Below are 20,498 nucleotides of genomic sequence, written 5' to 3'. Positions count from 1 at the left end.
ATGGTCACAGAAACAAATGGTCAGCTCTGATCTGTATGTAAGCAAGTGAACACCTGCGGTTTCCTCTATTTAAAGACATCTTTTTGAGAACACCGCCCTGCAGTGACTTCAGAAAACATGACCAGCATAGTAGCAAAAAGTTCTCACAATAAGTCTTTTTTCCCAAAAAACCCACAAGATAGAGTCCAGCTCTTGTGACGATGCAAAAACATTCAGCTGAAAAAGCTCTGTAAGTCAAGTAAAATAGAAAAACAAATATTCAAGCTTGGCTCCTGTCCAACTTCAGCCTGAATAAAAGGCTGAATGGGATGGACGCTTTGCAAACACTCTCTATGCAACAGACAGATGATTAACATGGACGACCTGAACAAAGTGATGATGTCATCACAACAGGCAACCTTAATATCCTTTTTATAGACAAAAATAATGCATGCAAAAATAATAATCTCTGAACTTCAGTAGAGAGGCTAAACAGTCTATCCAGCATGCTGGGCTACAGGTAGCACGATGGCTCATCATGATCTTGCAGCAGCAACAGATCTCAGAAACAGAAACTTTCAGTGGCACATCCTCAGTGCAGAATCCCAGGAAAGGCAGAAAGTTAGGAGATGAAAGATGATTATAAGGAGACAGAGAGGAGGTCCGGGTAACTCAGGAGAGGAGGAATGTGGGGCAGAGATTCAGGAGGAGTTGCAGCACCGCCTCTGCTCTCCTGCAGGTTCCAGGAGCTGGCTACCAAGACGAGTTTTTATCAGACTGCAGGGAGGAACCAGAAAGAAAAGAGAGAGCAGAATAAGAGCTCACTGATGGAGGAGGACAGAGAAGTGAGTAATGCCTAAAGAGGCCCAGAGGCTCAGAAAAGTCTTTATTTTAAAAAAGTGAGATATGCTAAAGGAACTGCACAAAGTTTATGTGACAGACAGGTGGAACTTGACACATCAGTGTTCTGCACTAAGGACCCTGTCCAGAAGATGGCACTCTGCAAACACAGGTCACAGCATTTCACTACTGCCCTATCATTTTGCATTTACACAGTGATAAGGAAAGGTCTGAAACAATCGCTGTTGATAGAACCTTTTATTTCACAGGCTGTGAGGGAAACACTGTAGGAGTTAGAAATTACAGAAGAGTACAAAGAAAAATAGGAAAGACATGCAAAATAACCGGATAAAAGCAGTCAAACATACCAAAGACATTCTTCTATTCTAACTTCAAAAGATGTGAATTTAGATTCTAAAAAATCCATTAAAATCTTAACAAATCATTTATTAGTTATGTCTGTTTAACATGTAGATAACTAACGATATTGATGTTTGTCAGAAAACAACGGGTAGCCAATAAATTACAGCAAATGCTCACTATCTCAGTGTGAGGCCGTCTGCCAGTCTCTTAAAGGGAAACTATAACATAAGCAGTAATCAGCACATAAACTATCATTTACACCCATCTCCTCTTTTCCACATCGTATAGTGAAACGGGCGTGGACAAGGGAAAGTATGCGTGAACATCTGAGTCTGAAACAGTTTTAATTATGCTGAAGTGAACAGATGAAGAGGCAGAGGCATGAATTTTGTTGGATGCTGTTGTGCAAACCTGACAGAGCACCCAGAGGTGTTACCACAAATCTTTGGAAGCTTCTCCTTAACAAAACATAGCCAGGTACATCTGTCACGATTCATCAGCTTTGGCTCGTATCCCATGAGAGAGAAGAAAAGAAACGGCTCTACTTGATGCAAGGCTCACCCTGTGAAGTTGCCAGCACTGAGCAGATTCTAGGTAAATTCTGAGCTGATGGGAAACACTGAATAACATCCATTTTAGAGGAATCATTTTCAGCTTTGACTTTAAAGCAGCGATGCTTCAGAGGCACAAATAAATTGAATCATCAAATGTCATGCACAACCTTTATCCGTGCAGTCCACTTTTCCTCAAGTTAGTAAAGTTACATCAGTTTATTGAAAAAGCTTCTGTGCAAGCAAACAAGTAGTTTAGCAAGAATGAGATCGAAGGCGCATGGCTGCAAACAGCACAGAGGAACAAGTCCACTAGAATTCAAGGGTGAACCTTGCAAATAATGTGGGTCTGCCTTTCATGTACCTGAGAACAAAAGTATCACTTCGTTACCGATCTCTACTGGTACTCACTGTTTTTGAAGTAGATTTTGCTGCTGCTGCCTGTATGATTCTATGGTATGTTGTGGAAGAAACTGCATGAGTTCCAGAGATTCTTTGATTTTTACCAAAATCTCATAAATTTCCCGGCCTTTTATCTATAAGAAGTAAAAAAATGTCAGTCAGTAAGCAGCTCAGACACACTCACAACCATGTTTTAAAGCAACTTCCTCAAACAGCAGGAACACTTACAGGCAAACAAAAAACCTCCTCATCTGTAGATCTTCTCTTCTTGATGGTGGACATCTGTATGCCATGGGAAACCTGGCGGAAGGCTGAAAAGAGGAGAGTAACAAGTGAGTAGACATGTCCATGTGACAAACAGTTACCTAAGTCTGAGCAGGAAGGAAATAAGCGAGGGGAAAAGGCAGGAAAGTAATCAAGAGTTTGGAGGCATTCACTGAGCACTGAATGTTAGTGAGCGCAGCGGCTGAGGGTCTTCAACACCAGCAGCATGTCAGGTAAGTCCAAAGCTCATCCGCCCATCACCAGCCCCAGCACTACTTACGGCGTTTCATACCATCACTGCTCTTTGTGGCGTCCGTTACGTGCTGCTTGCGGATGCTGTCTTCATCTGCCTTCCGGTCTCGGCCTGGGCAGGCGCAGATCCTGGCCTCGAAGCACCGACGGCCTAATACCTGACCACTGGGAAGAGGAAATGCAAAGCCTTGGTCACAAAGAATCCACTGCCTAACTGGAGGCATAACAGACAACCACTGAGGATGAGCATTAACAGTAACTGTCTCTTACTCTCTGGTTTCCAGAGTGACAATGATGAGAATTGGGCGTCTGTTCATTCCACCCACGCAGCTCGAGTTGCACATGAAGTTGTACAAGATGGTGGTGAATTCTGTCCCCACCTGAGGAGGTGAATGACACCGAAGGTGAATGACAGCACAGAGGGAAAGCAGGCTGAAAAACAAAATGGTTTCCTTCTTAAAAATCAGCTTAAGGCAGGAAACGTAGGTTCTGTAGCTCTGCGTCATTTATTTTGTTTCAGTTTTAGTTTTACTCACACTCCACAATTAATTATCTTAAGAGTGTCTCTGAATCCGTCACACAGCTGTCATAGAGATACTGTTCTTGTCAGAGGTCTGACAAGAAGCTCGAATAAAACCCTGGCTAGAATTTTAATAAAACGGTTTCTCCTGCAGCTGTGTTGACTGAGTTTCTCTCAGGTTACTGCAGAAAAAAAGGTGAGTTAAGTGCAAGTAAATGTCACATGTTGCATGTTGATGAAGCTGTGATCATACTGAGGGGCTTTAGTGGACACCAGCGACTGGGCACAAGAGGCCCAGCTCTCAGAGAACTCAGAGTCTGCCACGCCTCTATCTGTCACAGTCAGGCTGAAGTGGTGAGGTGTCGCTGAAAGGGCATTCAGCTGGCCTCATGCCAGCAGGATAGACAGCTCACCTGGGGTGGTTCATAAGGAACTAATACACTCTGTCTTCCAGTGATGGAGTCCTCCACATACTGGGCATGACTGTTTCCCTCCACGCGGATCAGATGGCTTGGAGGAGCTATTTGACCTGGAAGCAGCATAAATTGTAGTCATTAAATGGCGACCACAAACAGTGATTACTGAAGTGAAATGCGAGTTGTTGTTTTTTTTTGTTGTTTTTTTTAAATACATCAAAACTGACCGTCATTGAACTCGCGGCTGAGCTCGTGGTTTGGGCAGCGCTTCACCACCTCGGTCACATGTTCGGCTTTCTTGTAAACAGGCATGGCCCTGATGACAGCGCCCTGTGGTGGGGGGGTCAGCACTTTGATCTGAATGGGACATGTCTTGGCAATCTGGCAGTACAACTTCTTCAGTTCTGTTGAGTACTGGAAAAGAAAAAAATGACAAAGCAAAAGATGAGGGATACAGACAAAATGATTCAGGTAACAATACTTGCAAGTTTGTGTTGTTGAGGAGAAAAGTGATCTGAGGCTTCAAAACAATTTTTGCCTGATTTTTAAGAGCACAGATTGATCTGCACAGCACTGGCTGCCCAGACTGTGCAATTCTTGGTCTCCCCTGAAGCAAAAGAGGTTAAAAGCAAGACTGTGATTATTACCTACACACCCACACAGAGGTTTTGCTGCAATGAGTGTGTATTGAGCAACCTCAAAGATCCACTCATGGAGAGCCTCTGAGACTACCAAGGAATAAAATGGACCCCCCAGCGGCAATGAAACTGGGCCTGGCTTTCATCTTCAAGGCAGAAGTACTCTGCCAAAGCACCTTTTGGCCACTCATCATACAGAACAAGGCTTCTGAAGAGGCTGGCAAACAAGGCTGAGAGCAGTTTTCCTTGTGGGGCTGGAAGAAAATGACTCAGTCTGAGCTTTTAAAGTACAGGAGTGATAGACTAATCAGAGGAGTCACACAAAATCCGTCTGGTTCAAAAATGTGATGGTTGCTCGCTCACACACACACACACACACACACACACACACACACACACACACACGCACACATTTGAGCCAGGAGTCATGAATAATGGATGTACCCTGATCCCTGGCACTCTTTGAATTGATAACCAGTAAGCCATCAGAAAGGCTGAATTGTTACTAATAGGTATAACTCAACTGTGTAAACAACCCATTCAAATCACTGCTGCGCAAGCAGAGGTTTAAATCCTTTATGTGCAGAAGACACAGAGGGGGTGGAGGATGGAGGGGGAAATTTTCCTGTCAGATTCATTTCTCAAGAAAAGTGAACATTGTGAAAACGCTCGGGGCTGTGTTAGAAAACAACGAAACAAAATTCCACCTCTATCAAGTTTGGAACCAAAGAAAAGGAGCTTGTCCCAGTACCCATCTGTGCCGACTTCAAATATTACACGAACTTGGCACGGACATCTTCTACTCTTCTCCCCAGGCGCAGCCTTTTCTTTCATCGGGACAAATCAACAGAAGTACCTTCACTTGTCTTGCTTCCATATTCTTGATCACAAACTACACACATTAGTGCTGTGCGTTTCACCCAGAGAAAAGATCTGCTAAAGCAGGCAAGTTAATAATAACCCAAAATCAGAGGCACCTTTCCTCAAGTGACCTTATTATAAAATGTGCATGCACAGGATGAACTGACAACACTACATGGTGCTACTAATATGCATTGCTGGAAAGTTAAGCTATCAAATGTTAAAGCAAACAGTAAGGTCATGAGTCAGTATAAACTTTTGAATTGAGATTTGTGCACAAACACATGGAGTTAACATGATATACAGACTGATAAGCACAGTTCAAGATCTGGGACACACGTCAACACAATGACTGAACTGATTCTTCCTTAAAATCAAAGCAGCTTTCCTAAAGGTCTTCTTTAAAGAAAAAAAACAACAATCCGAAGATGAATGGTTGTAGATGCCCCCTCGCCCTAACCTGATACTCCCCGTACGCCTCTGTCAATCAGCTAAATGAGGTGGAGAAGCCAAGCTGAGAGACAAGAGGAAGAGCAAAAAAGAAAGAGACAGCATAAGATTGAGGCAAAGGAAAAGTGAGCAGTGCTGCATAAAGGGTCAGTACATTGTGTTTTCAAAAATTACAGTGTGTTGGTTTTGTGTAGTTTTAGGTGAAAGCAGCACAACTCTGAGCACTAGGATCTAATCAGAAATGTTGGAGGGGCAGAAATCTAAAGTTGGCTTATATTCTGTCCTATGGTCTTAAAATTGTACAGAGACACTCATTTGTACAGCTTGTATCTTTGTGAGGACACTCACTGACAAAATGCATTCTCCAGGCCTTTATCTTGACCATCACAACTAAACAAATACCCCCTACCCTGCCCTAACCAAAACATTAAAGCCAAGTCTTAACCCTCTGAAAGTAAGTCAGTAAGTGAGGACCAGGCAAAATCTCCTCACCCATATGGTATAGAACTCAAACTGGTCCTCATAATATAGAGCCTTACAAGTGCATGCACACACAAGAACCATCCCAGCCCTGAGGCTACAAACTTTGAGCACACAACTATTAACTGCTGGTGTTTGCTCAGCAGCGAGAGCAGACGCTGCTGCTGAATGCTGAAAGCAGTGCCTGACTAAAGAGCTAACACACTGTGGGTGGAGTTGACTGATGGGATTCAGTGGCTCACACAGGGTGCGGCACTCAGGTGTTAACATGTAATTATGAGCCTTTCATTGGTCACAATGTGAACTGCACAGCCAAGGAACACACTGTGCACAATACTGAGCTGCTTAATCACAATCGTTTCAAAGAAAACTTTTCTGTTTGCAAGAACACGTGACACATTGTTCAAATGGCACATGTGGCAGTAAGGTGGTAAGAAATAATGGCCTGCAGTGTAGGTCGTATTTATGAATACAGCCTTCTCCATCTGCTGCTGTACATCTCTGCTGGATGAACTGAATGAACAGAGGTTGGTCAGTTCTGCAGTTTATGAGCTGGTGTAATAATTAAAATATGTTATAATAATCTGACTGCTTGCAACATACAACTTGTTCTGATCCTTGTACAGTGCTGCATGTGTGCAATTACTTTCTATGCTGTACTTCAACACACAAACATATACTTCCCGTGCACAGGTTGAGGCAGGCCCACAGCTGTAGCATTCTTTTCTCCCTGACAGGCGCTGCGGGCGCATGCAGAAGTCAAGTCCTGACAAACATCAGGCCTTAAACAAGCACTGTTTGGCGCCTCTGGTCTTGTCTTCTGCATACCGTGCATGTCATGTCATGCCTAGAGCTTCTCCCAAACTCGTATAATTCAACAACAATGCATAGGAGGATTTTTTTCCCCTCCATTTCCTCTGAAACAGAAGTAAAACACCTGCCTCTCAGAAGAAAATTATTTTTACAGTAAAATAAAAGTTTGACAATAATCACCTCTATAAAAAATAAATAACTGTTATGGTGTCAATACCATAACCATCCTTGACCACCCAACCTCTGTGATGACATCTGTCCTAAGGCTAACCTGTAAACTGACATGCGGCATCATGTTCATGTAGCTAGCACTGAAACAGTCAAATAAGTCACTGTCAGTCTTGGGATTAGCCAGTCGGATGCAACTGAACCGTCTTCATCAAATGACTGTAACTACAAGTGAGTTCAGTGCATTTATAGCTAAAACTAAAACCTAACAGGGGAAGGCATGAAAAAAGAGCAGCTAAAGCAGTATCACACCATTCACTCACAAATATTAACATCTATACCCTTTTGTGACACTCAGTTACTTCCAAAAACTGTTTGATGCACTTATGGTTCAAGAAAGTATTAAAGTTGCAATCACGTCTGTTATTCAACTATCATGCAAAAGTGACTTCTTTGTTAAGAGTGCAAACAAACTGTTAGTATTTGGTTTGCTCTGATCCAAGAAATTCTAGTTTATGCAAGTACAGAATGAGCTTGCATTCTGTTGCGGTAAATCACTGCTGTAGGTATCTGCATTGGGATGTTTGTTACGGGTAAAGAAAGAATCTTGTAATCTAAACTGTAAGAGAATGGGCCTTTCCACAACAATTTTGGAGAAACCCCATAGCCCATATTAAAAAAAAAACAAAAACGCTTCAGCTTTTCCTTTTTAAAAAGTTCCCCTCTACCTTTTCCCATCTGTAGCTTCTAGGGCTAGGGCTCGTCTCCCTGTGATGGGCGAGTCACGACAAGCTTCTTGACACAAACAAGTCTCAGCCCCATCTCATGAGGCGTGGGACGGGCCCGCAGATGTTCCAGGGGCAAGCTGTGTCTTGCTGCCTTTCGCTAGAACACTCTTCTCTTTGAACATTCAAGGGCTCTCCTCCTCCTCCTTCGGGGCAATGTGAGATGCAACCATCAAGCTTAACCCTCTCTCAAAAAGACAGAGCCCACTCCAGGAGCACAGGTTCAAGAAAGAGGCACACAGTATTTACACAAGTATTATCTGCAGGCCCTCAATCCATTACTGTAATCCCCAAGCTCTGCAGCATCCCACTGATAGCCCAGACCATGACATTACTCTTGTCTGGCTAGTATACGTAGTGGCAGTTAATACACACTGCAAACAGAACCAATCTTTAGCCTCACAATAGATTCATCAGTTGGCAACAATGGTTGCCTCATTTGCGACTCCATTAATGTAGTGAAGCAAAGAAGATAAAGCATCTGTAACCTGTGAATTCACTGGATCTGGCCAAATGTTTTCTTCTAACTGACAAAGGAGGGAACATCAGGGAGACTGCAGGAGTGCCAACAAGGAAATTATGAGAGCTGTTCTGGGAAACGTTGACGTGTTGCACCTTTGTGTGTGTGTGTGTGTGTGTGTGTGTGTGTGTGTGTGTGTGTGTCACAGTCATCCTAGACAGGAAGAGGTTAAGGTGTGGGTTAGGGATTAGGTGCGTCTCCATAAGAACAGTCATCAAAAAGCACAATACACAGTCCAATAAGGCCCGTGGATCCCACAGGCCTTCAAAAGGGGGCATTAGAAGATCCATGCACAGCAAAGTTGTGCTGGTGACATCTTCAGTGGTTCTCTGCCATCAGTACAGTAGTCAAGCTACTGGGCTGAGATTATGGGAGCTTTGCGTAAGATCTCCTCAGATCAGGTGAGGGGGCCTCCTTTGACATGCGAACCAACACTGTAATCACTGCTCTTTAGAATAGCTGCTGTTGACCACAGGGAAAATGACTCTCTTTGAGCCATAATGGAAAATCATCAGCATAACAAAACAATGTTCAGTGAGTCAGGATTCTGACACCATTTTGTTATGTAAAGTATCTTTGGTGGATGATGCACTGATGTTTAATCTGGCCAATAAATGAGAAAATAACTCAGAAGTATTAATGAAAGTCACTTTCGGCTTTTCCCACTTAGGGGTCGCCACAGCGAATCGTCACACTGACGACTCGCATGTTGACATTTGGCACACCGGATGCCCTTCCTGACGCAACCCTGATTCGAACCCGGGGCACAGTGGCGAGAGCGCTGCGCCTTAACCACTAGCCTACCAGGGACGGCCTTTCTGAGAAGTATTAATACTGCATGTTATTTCACTGTTTTTAGATTCATCATCCTTTGTTGACATGAACAAAACAGAAGCCTGTAAGCAAAGGGCCTGGGGGTGAGATTACCAAGAGACCATTTCTGTAGCTCATTCATAAAGGAAGACCAACTTTATAAATAAATCTGTTTTGTTTTTTTTGTTTTTTTAATTAAAGATTCTTTACATTTGAACATCACTATTAAGCTAGGTGGGATAATATCCTCATAAGAATTGGGGGCAGATCAGTAAAATTACTTTGACAATTAACAGATCTGTATTTTTATATTTAGTTGGTATTTTTATTTTAGTACTTTTAGTTTTAATTGTCTTTCACCTTGTTTATTCAGAGCTGTCAGAGGCACCTTGGGCAATAAAAATGAACTCTGATCATCCTGGTATTAAAAGACTTTACACAGAAACATGTGGATGTTGCTTATTTTCAGGTATAAATCAAATGCTTACTCTTCCAGCACACTCAGTACAGTGATAATAAGCAATAATTCACTGTTCTACATTAAGTCAGACCAATCAAACCAGTCTTGCATCATGTGTTATGACTGTGGGATACCTTATCTGTTGCACTACATGTGCCTAAGATGGGGATGTGTCCTAAACCAGTGTGGCTCAGGCTCTGGGGCGTGCCTCACAAATCACAATGTTAACCTCCTCACAGTTGCACATCAGACAAACACTTTTGTTTTTGGACTGTGAAAATGAGAGGGATGAGTGAGGCAGTGTGGGAATTGGGTAACTGTCACAATCCCACACTCGGTGTGGCCAAGGAATAAGGTGAGATTGCCCAGCACTCCCTGAGTTCAGCCTGTTTACTTGGAAGGCGCAGTGCGTCACAGTTGCTGCATTCAGCTCAGCAGGTTTTTCAACACTCCCCTTTGGACACATTTAGTATGGATGATTTGTATGGATGATTTGGGCAGACTTATTTATCAATCTTACACTAATGATAGGTGTTTTAATGACCACTTCCATCTAAATTGGCTCATCCAAAGTTGGCAATAAATTATGGTAGGTCCATTATGTAATCTTTGGTACATCACACATGGCCCATAGATTAGTACAACATCCAGATTATGATCTGGTCAGTGACCCTTGTCACATACTGTAAAATGCCCCATCCTCTTCATCTTTCATGTCACTCTGTACTATCAAAACTGTCTGAAAATAATCCTTAAAATAATGAAAACAAGTCACACATGACAAAACCCCCGTCGTGTGTTGTCCGCTAGGGTGCATTAACACACTGAACTTGCAGGTCTCTTACAGTGTCTGCGTAGAGATGTACTGATTAGATGCACAAACAACCAGGTGGGGCTCTGATGCAACAGCTGTCCTCGGCCATGTTGTGCATAATAACAAAGCAGGAGGAGCTGGTTTTGTTGGTTTAATGATCATCACATGTTGACATCTAGCTGTACAGGGCATCACCACACCTGGACCAACTGTTAAGTTTGTTTACCTCTGTCATCAACAAACGTACCAGTGAACTTTGTCCAAGTTGTTCATTAACTGGAGTCTGAACATGACTAGAGGAACATAGCTAAGATACGGGATATCTATCAAATCTATCTACCTACAATATTCACACATTTAGAATTGCATTTAAGGGTTTAATAAGACAATGTTAATATGAATGTCTCTCGTAGTGACAGCCTATGGAGTGAGATCATGCTCTTCAGTTTTTCTTCTTTTAGCAAGTGAGGTGCAGCGTCAAAGACACGCCTGGGGTTCAGTCATGGTTTGAAGCTATAGATCTGACATTCTTCCTTGCCAGATGTACGTAGTTGTGTAACACAGGACTTCAAAATAATGTGAATCTAAATTTGCCTAGAGCGCAGATAGTCAGATAAGGAGTTAATGTGTAAAAGTATCTCTTTAACCTCTACCCTGACAAATCACTGCTTCAAATGATGACAACTAGCACATCTGTGTCTGTGTGAGTCCATATTTAATATGATGAGCATCTGCCTGATTAGAACACACAACTGAACAGAGACGTGTCAAAGAAGACTGGTGCATATTTTGAAGGGCAGATCTGCAGAGTTTATCAGTGCAGTCAAGTGACAGAAAGAAGAACATAGAACCAAAGGTCCACACACATTATGATTGACAACTTACCTGGCTCTGTCTGAAATGATCCTACACATACAAAGAGTCTTTGAAATGTCATGTAACTGGTTTATCTAGGCTAAACTGTGATCACTTTTTACTGTACAACTTATTTATCTACCATTTGACTATGGTAAGTAATAAATGACATGATCCTCTGATTTCGACACTGAACTGAAAAAGCCATACACAGTATGTAAAGCATATCAGTAGATACCCATTTACCTTAGTGTATTGGTAGAAACATGTTTTTTGTACTCTCTATGACAAAACCAAGTTATGTTGATGTTAGTGGCACAGATGCTAGCTACTAGAGGGGTGTCTCTAAAGATTTTTGTGATTATTGACCCAGACATGGAATCACTGATGATAAAAACACTTCAAGCAAATTGCACAAACCCGTCAAAAAGTGTCTTACCGTCCAGGTGGCAGATTTAGCTGTACTAGACTGCTGGAAGGACACATCAAAGGTGTGGGGCCCAGCGTAGTCTGTGTTGGATGGGATAGCCGGTGAGGGAGAAAGAGCATCAAAGGTAGAGCTTGGCTGGGCGTAGGGCGATGGGGCTGTCACGGTGTTCTGTGAATGGTCATTGTTGTAGGGGCTGGTAGAGGTTGAGCCACCATTCTGAATGTTCTGATCCATACTGTTCAGGAGCCCCAGGTTTGTATACTGTGACTGGAGACAACATGGAGGGGATGGGAGCAACAACAAAGGGACATATTTAGCCATTATAGGATATTTCAATTTGCTTCAATCTGACAGTAGTGATGAACACGTTAGTATATGAATCATACTTAAGGACCAACAATGGCTGGTCTGTCACCTGTCAGGTTGTAGCCTACTATATAAACATGATCAAATCCTGTAAGAATTAGCTTTCAGTAACAAGTGTTAGCTTTAAATTACACAAGATAAATCCGGTAAATTGCTACATAAAGTTCATGTTAATTCAAGGTGCTAAAGTCACAAAACTTGAAAACATGCTATAGGAAGTAGAGAGCTTGTCTCAGAAACAAAAAAAAAAGAAAAAAAAAGATCCACAATAAAGTAAAGAAACAAACCATCTTTCCTTGTGTTGACTTTATGGTCTAGCCCCTTCCTCAGCACTGTCCTCAGAAATGTAAAATATGGTAGAAAAGAAAACGATATGGCAGAAACCTGTTTTTATAATTCACTCACTCAAATTACCAGCTTTTGATCAAGTCCTGCTACACACTACAGTACCTAAACCTTTTCATTTCCTTTTCCACAATCCAAACTACTCAGACTGGAGGAATGTAATAAAGTTATCTGCCCTTAAACAGGGCGGAGAATACATCTAGCTCATAGCTAGTCCCTTCCTGCTTGCTCTGCTCAACATTTACCCCATTCCTTTCCATTTATATGTGGCACATTCCTGGATGAGGTGCCTTGGCTCTCACTTTTTGTCATTAATCTCTCCAGGGACTCTTTATTTCAAGCATGGCTGACCACAGCTGTCCAGCTCACACCCATTGCACTGCTACATGTTAGTTGTGTGCCAGATGACCAACAAAATAAACTAGGTAAGATATATCGCTATTAATAGAGGTAGTGACTTGTGAGGCAATACTGCTGCTCGATTACAGATTAACACACAGGCACAGACAAACACCTGAGAGAGGTCATTCAAGTCAACCTCAGCATATTTGTGCAACAAAACCACAGGGTAGCTAGTTGTTTGGATGAGGGTCATTGTGTGTGAGGTGCAAGGTGTCTTAACCCTCCGGAAACAATGACACCAGGGGCTTATAAGAGCTTGTCTGGGGAACAATTATGCTGGGTATGCAGGTGTTAGGAGACAAGTGTCTTGTGAAAGGAACACACACACACACACACACACACACACACACACACACACACTCAGAGAAAAGGAAAACTCAACTGGTGGAGACCCTCCAGCCTTTAACAGAGAAAGGCTTCCCCAAACACACGCTCCCTTACAATGGGCTAATTACACACATGTATTATGTGTGTAGGTCTAAAAATCAATGGGCTCAAGAGCAGCCCTGTGCATCTGATACCAGGTGACCCTAGAAGAAAAGAATGGGTATAGTCCAAACTGGTGTAACTAAAAATAACAGAAGCTTATTAGTTAAATTCTTTAACAGCCTTCATGAATGAAAAGAAGGGAAATGATCCGTATTTTGTATGGGAACTAACAGTGTAACATAAATTCCTGTTTGGACAGTGTTTTCCTGTATGCAAGGAGTCAGCCATCATGATACTGGTAATTCTTTTGAAATATCGTGCAGTTCACTGCAGTTGCACTGAGGCGCTCAGCCATTAAGAGATGACACAGCCTCCCCCAGTACCTGATGCTGGCAGCTGCAATGCTGATGTGACAGGCTCTAATTATCAATGTCAAATTATTATTCTAGAGAAAGGTTGATGCTGGCCAGACACTAAACACAGATAAAAGCAGGGACATAAAGCAGAATGCCTGACACAGAATACTTCCCATTAAATACAGGGCCAATGATAATGCTTTTCATGGTCTAAATGAATATAAGGATCAAAGATGAAGAATGAGGATAAAGCCATAATTGACCAGACAGTGAGTCCCAGCAGTATCATGTAAACTTATAATGGTTTAATGTTTAATTGACTGGAAGTGGGACATCAGGTTTTTAAAAGGTTGTGTGAGGGAGTTTCAGGGCTTCTCTGTGTTTCCTTTAATCAGATCTTATTCCACTATAATACAGCAACCATTTAATAACCACTTTAGCTGCTCTTAAAAATTCCTTCCGTTTACAGCTGACACTTTCTTTGGCCTTTGGAATGTCACAGTAAATCAGCAACCTTGACATTCTTAACTGCCTTTACTTAAGATTTTGAAAGTTGTGCTGTCCTTTGACACCTTCAGTCTTATTTCTTTGAATTAAACACTGGCATAAGCATTTCAGGCTAAGAGGAAAAGCAGGCTGTTGACCTTCAGGATAATGGGAGGTAGGCCAGTGTAGGAATCTGAATTATCCAGAACAAGAGAGATTTTAAATGCACATAGGCCATTGGCAAAGTGAATGCTTGGAAAACCTGATCATGTCTTTCTTAAAAGTTCAACAAATATTATTAAAGCATAGTTGACTAGAGGTAAATCATACTCTCTGCAGCTTGAGATATGAAATGTCATTGACCCGAGGTCTCTGTCAGTTCAAAGGTTATGACTGGTGTTTGATTAATGTTAAGTTTAACTATTATTAGCAACAAGGCAGGGAGATTGTTATCTTTGTGAACTCTGTACAAGCAAAGCATCTACTGGAAAGTACTGTCCATCTGCAGACAGTTGCATGAACTACAAAGCTGCTTTAGATTGGAAGATGTGAAAGGTAAAACTATAATTCTCATATAAACACACAGAGTTTCCTGTTGCAGTTACTGTTAGGTTGTCAAATTATGAAACGCTGAAAAGTCAGAGTTTGGATGATCGATAGATGACAGGAACCAGAGCAGACCTGGCCTGAGGGAGGAATAGCTCCCATTCCAGGCTCTTTGGTGACCTGGTCCATGCAGCTTGGGCCAGCACATAAGAGCATCTAGGGGACTGTGATGAGTGACCACAGGGGAGGGAGGCATTAAAGGCTCAACAGGGTTGGGGGATGAAGTGGATTCTGGGTGGGGGTCTATTTACACCCTATACCTGCTGGGGTGGGCAGAGCAGGTGATTGTATCTACATCAACACACCATTAAAGCAATTACGATCCTGGACTAAACAGCAGCGCCTGGCCCGGCACATTCTACTGGCTGCGGGCGGTTTTTTTTTCCAGCCACATTCTAATGGCTGCAGCGGCTCCCAGGAGACTGGGGACGGGGGAACCCGATACCTCACACAGTGGAGGGATTGAGCTGGACACCACTTAAAGACCCCCTGCTCAACAACTTAAAAGACAGTGACCTGACACACCTGCTATCTGCAACCTGCAATCTGAGAATGTGTCACCACTCACTTGCTCAGCATTAAGTTTTGGTTTAGGATTTGGCTGGCAAACACAGAGGACAACACAATAGTTCACCGACACAACTAATGAAGAAGAAAAATGAGAGCCGAGACCCAGAACTGACACTGACAATTCTGAAACTAAACTCTACATTTCTTACAAATTAGACTTGCTGACAAAGTTTAGTTTTCGACCCAACAATTCTGTTCTCAAAGGCGATGACCCTAAAAAGGACAATTTTTTTTCTGTTTTCAACATTATGGCTAATCTAACTAAAGCAAAATGAAACCAATTCCAAATAAATATTGTGGAATTTAAAAAAGTTGGGGAAAAAACTTTATTAGAAAGCCTTTTTTATAATTTCCTGTAAAACATCATTCAAGTGTTTGCCATCAAGCTCTGCAAACAGATACATCAATCATGATGTATGCACTTTCAAAATAAAAAATGGACAAGACTTTTGCTTTTTAAATTAAGCATTTTTAATGCAGACTGATGCGTTAATCAAGCTTTTGCCTTTTTTTTTTTTCTGTGACAGACCAGAACATGTAAACGCCAGACATCTTGTGGCCACTCGGTTCACAAAAAGCAAATGAAAGCTCTTGATCATGATTCTACTTTCTAAATCTTTGATTTAATAAATACATCACATAATCAGAATTGTTTGTAATTACTAAAATAACCTACATAAAGGTTTCTATTTTTCAAAGTTCTTCATGAAAGGCTCCTCACAGAGAATAGAAACCCCAAAGTGATTTGGAAGTCAGGTTTTCTACCATGTAAAACACTCACACAACAACCAGAGTCAAAGTCGGTCACATCAGAATAAATCAGTGCACAGCCAGACTGTAGCCATTTCACAAGGAAATAGTCAGAGATTCTCCAGGTCCACATTGCCACACACACACAGATGTGCACACAAACACATAGACATACTGTCAAATGTAGAACCATTTTCCCTCACTTTTTCTATTGTGATTATTACTTGATTAAAACAGGCTATTTGTCTCATTTCTTTTATCTAATCAGCATTAAACTTCTGGGTTATACCAAAATGATCCTGCTACTAATAACACAACATCCACCTGGATCTACAATTTTGGATGATTTACAATACTGAAATAAAATTCAAGTAATGTAGTACAAGGCCTCCTATGTGATGTGTCACTTAGCCCAAGGAGCTCTGAGGAACCAACTAAAGGAATGGGAACGATGGATGATGCCCCATTACCAAGAGCCCTGCCGTCTTACCTCGCTGTAAGATGTTGTGGTCCCCGTCTCCAGGTACAACATGTTGGCGGTGAGATTGAGCAGAGCTGCTGCTGTTTGCTCCACTGGCTCCAGGTTTCCACTGATCTCTTTTCCTCACTCTAAAGGAGTGATGTGGACTACAGATGCAAAGTGGACAAGCAGAAGCTCTATAGGAATCTATGGGAAGGTCATATATACCTGGAAGAGAGGGGAGGGCTCTAAGGAGCTACCTGTCCAATACCTGAGTCCACACCCATCTCAAGAAGAAGCACCGTCTCCTTACTTTTCCTTTCAGGCTCTGCAGAGCTCCTCAAAGCTAAAAGTTGCAAATTACTTTACCAACTTGGTCGAAGTGTTTAATATTAACCTTAACCACTATAAACGCTTTCAGCATATGCTGGTGTTTTGCTTTTTTCTTATGCTTCATGACAGTAAAAAAATATGTCAATCCAGGTCCAGTAAAACAACAAAGCAAAAACAAAACAAAACAAAACAAACAAACAAAAAAAAAAATTTCACCTGATAACATTGCCATCAAGCTATTTCACGCCTTCACATGGGTAGGTGATATCAAAATAATTGTGCAAATGAGTAAATTATATCAATATAGATTATAATAAGAAAGATTAAATACTGTTCTAATAATTACTAATGAAATAAATCTAATTGCCAGCAAGCCAGAGACTGAGAGCTGTAGTCTGGGGTTAAATGTCTGATACAACTACAGTAAGTTGCTAGTTAGCATAAGAATGGATCCCCTCTGCATCCCTTAAGCAATCTTAATGAAGAGCCCCCCCCCAAAAAAAACAATGTGACTCCTGTAGATTGCTTGTATCTATCACAGATGACTGATGTAGATCTGTTTTGGAAACGTAGGCAGTGTCTCAGTTACTATAAAGGTGCTGCAAATTACCTTCTCCCTCTTTTCTAGCTGTAACAGCTCCAATAAAACTGCCCTCTTAAATTTAAAAACATTTCATTTTGGCTTTACAAATTTTAATTTTTATATTTTAGATAGCAAACTGAAATATCTACAGTATTTTGTCCCAGGGGATTATGTAAGGAGCTCTCATTTACAGTTACATGTTTATTAATTAATTTAAAAGTGAGAGAGGATCAGAATTTGTAATCATCTAAGAGTAATATGGAGGGGAGTAGTACAGCAGATGTAAACATGAGTGGACAGTGCTAGCTACACTGGAGGATGACAAGGCAGGAGACTGGGTAGCAGGGTGTACGTCATTCCTATTGCTAGTCAGGGGGCTGAAACTTGCCCTGTGGCCAGAATGTTTTAAAGCTGTCTAAAGCATGACTACTGTATGACCTGAAGTCAGTGTCTAAACCACCAACCACACCCTGGTCCAGCCCCTGAGGGCTTGGGCCTACAGGTCAGCCTGTGACAAAAGGCAAATCAACACTTTAAAGAGCCCAATCCAGAGGCCTACCACGGTACCAGGCTTGTTTAGCTAAACAAAATGCTAATCAGGTTAAAAGAATATTGGCACCTGAAGAAGTTAGAGTAGTCAGTGGTAAGTGGAGGCTGTAGTAAAACATAAAACAATAGATGTAATCAAGCAGGACCGGAGGGACATATAATAGTATATTGGCTATGTAATGCAAATAGACTAATTAACTGCATAGGGTCTATGAAGCAACACACATCTTTTCCTACATAATCAAACACAGAAGCAATCCTAGCAAAAGTTGTTTTTTTGCATCAAACAAAATCAGTTACAGTCAAAGCATCATCTTTAGGACCATAAAATAGTAACAGACACCATATTGCCTAGCCAAACCACATACTCAGTGTAGCTACATCTCTATTAACTGCATCACGTCAAAAAATACAATGACAGGAAACAAAAAGAAAAAAAACAAAAGAGTTGGACCAGGCAGCAGCTAAAGATATATAGATCCAGGGGCTCAGACAAAAGAGGCTTTACCAATGTTTTCCCCTTTAAAGAGCCTGTTCTTTAAGTCAGATAGATTAGTTCAGTATCAAGTGCAGTGGCTGGATAGGTACAGACACCCGCCCTAAAACCACTGTGAGCTCTCACCTACACTGATGGACACATGCAGTTAACGGAGGGAGAAGCGAGCGCAACACTTGGGTGGCAAATCCTAAAACCCACATCATCAACAGCCACCAAATCCTGAATCTCATTTAAAAAAATTAATTTAAGTAGCTTTTGGTAAATCTAAAACATACCTGCTGGGCATTTTCAAAAGCTGGGGGTGGGGGGGCACAGTTACAACTCCATAAGTCATTTTGCTGAATAGAGCAGTGAACAATTTATAAAAAGACAATTACAAGTGCCAAAGTACTGTAAAACAACCCACTGGATTTCTATTTTAGCTTGAAATAAAAGTACAGGTGATATTTTACTTTGCCGTGGCATTACACTATGCATGTACAACTGCCTTGATGGAAAAAAGAACCCTACAAAGAAATAGTTGCATATATAGCCTCAGAGAGGGGAATATATGGTTATGGGTCACCATTACCTTGTAGCATTTAGTTTTTATCCTAATCACTTTGACTTAGTTTTCTTATTCTTTTTAGTCTATTTTTACTCTACTTTTACTCTATTTTAGTTTCATAAATGGCATGGCATTCAATATTAGGTGAGAGAGAAACTGTGTTTCGAGTTTCTGTATGTCCGGCACATATAGAGAGTTGACAATAAAAATCTTTGATCTCTGATCTTGATATACAGTAAATTCCTGTGTTTTTCCATGCAGGCTTGACTTGGGTGGGGGTGCCAGGTATATTAATGGCTCCCAAACATATCTGACCACCCATTTTTGTTATTATAATAACGATTTGTTTTTAATACAAAGCTGTCAATAATGGAGATCCAACTCTCCTATAGAGTTATTAACAAGCTAGTAAAGACAGCTAAACTAACGTTAGAATACAGCTGTGCTGCTAAGGTTAGCATGCTGTAGCTGCTAGTCAATAGACAGCTCTCCAAGTGGATAAAGTTAATGCAAACTCTTAAACTCTGACAATGAAAGTTGCCTCAGGCCAGAGGAATAATGAGGAAAACTGAACAGTCTGACAGACATAATTAACTAACGAATTAATTCATTTAAATTATTTCCAGGGTTCAGCAAGAGGGCCAAGAAGAAATAGCTGAAGAGAATGATGTAGGAGAGGACAGCAGTAGCCAATAAGCTGAGCCATCTACTACAGCAACAAACAACAGCAAGCATGGAGGCACTATAGTACAACTGTATCTAATAAATAAAGTGGATATATCAACTTGACAATGTTCATAAATCAATGTTCATATATAAACATTGCCATATGCATATACAGCCCCAAATCAGAAAAAGTTTGGACGGTATGTAAAAGCAAAAATAAAACTGAAAATAGTGATGTGTAAATCATCTGTGTCCAGTATTACACTGAAAACAACACAGCAGCACATTGTTTGATGTTATACCTCATCAATTTTATTCTTTGTTTAAAATAAGTACTTCAATTCTGGTGCCTGCAACACTTTCCAAAGGAGTTGGAACAGTTGATGTCAACAGGTGACTGCATCACGATTTGCCAACATATGGGTGAGCAAATTATTGACATGTTTAAAAACAATGTTGCTCAAAGAAAGATAGGAAGGGCTTTGGATATGTCACCCTCTAAAGTGCATAATATGGTTTAAAGATTCAAGGAATTTGAAGGGATTTCAGTGGGTAAAGGGCAAAGGCACACGCCTAAGCTGGATGACCGTACTCTCCAATCCCTCAGACGGCACTGTATCAAGAATCATCACTCTTCTATAAGTGATATAAACACATGGGCTCAGGATTACTTTGGCACACCTTTGTCAGGCACTAAAATATGTAGTTACATCCATAAATGTTGCTTAAAACTGTACTGTGACAAAAGGAAGCCCTATGTCAACAGTGTCCAGAAGCTCAGTCGACTGCTATGGACTCTGAGGCATCTGGGATGGAACATCACACAGTCCAAACATGTATTGTGGTCAGACAAATCAGTATTTCAGGTCTTTTTTTT

At 41.3% G+C, this 20,498-nt stretch overlaps 1 protein-coding gene across 7 annotated transcripts in view; it reads right to left on the bottom strand.

The window, feature by feature from the left end:
- The window catches only part of tp63 (tumor protein p63), a 33,218-nt gene that overhangs the window by 6,095 nt on the left and 6,625 nt on the right, over positions 1 to 20,498 (bottom strand). For 6 of the 7 annotated variants that reach the window (XM_020609975.1, XM_020609980.1, XM_020609973.1 and 3 more), the window contains 7 exons: positions 11,684 to 11,941; positions 3,815 to 4,001; positions 3,585 to 3,700; positions 2,922 to 3,031; positions 2,680 to 2,816; positions 2,364 to 2,446; positions 2,145 to 2,269 (listed from right to left, as the gene is read on the bottom strand). In XM_020609975.1, coding sequence (XP_020465631.1) covers positions 2,145 to 2,269; positions 2,364 to 2,446; positions 2,680 to 2,816; positions 2,922 to 3,031; positions 3,585 to 3,700; positions 3,815 to 4,001; positions 11,684 to 11,941 — 1,016 coding nt within the window. The remainder of the gene's footprint in view (positions 1 to 2,144; positions 2,270 to 2,363; positions 2,447 to 2,679; positions 2,817 to 2,921; positions 3,032 to 3,584; positions 3,701 to 3,814; positions 4,002 to 11,683; positions 11,942 to 20,498) is intronic. The other variant, XM_020609978.1, reaches the window with a different exon arrangement.

This window comes from Monopterus albus, unplaced genomic scaffold (genome assembly GCF_001952655.1).
Source record: "Monopterus albus unplaced genomic scaffold, M_albus_1.0 scaffold103.1, whole genome shotgun sequence".
NCBI lineage: Eukaryota > Metazoa > Chordata > Actinopteri > Synbranchiformes > Synbranchidae > Monopterus > Monopterus albus.
The sequence above is the reverse complement of the archived record's forward strand: the minus strand, read 5'-3'. Positions and strand labels throughout refer to the sequence as shown.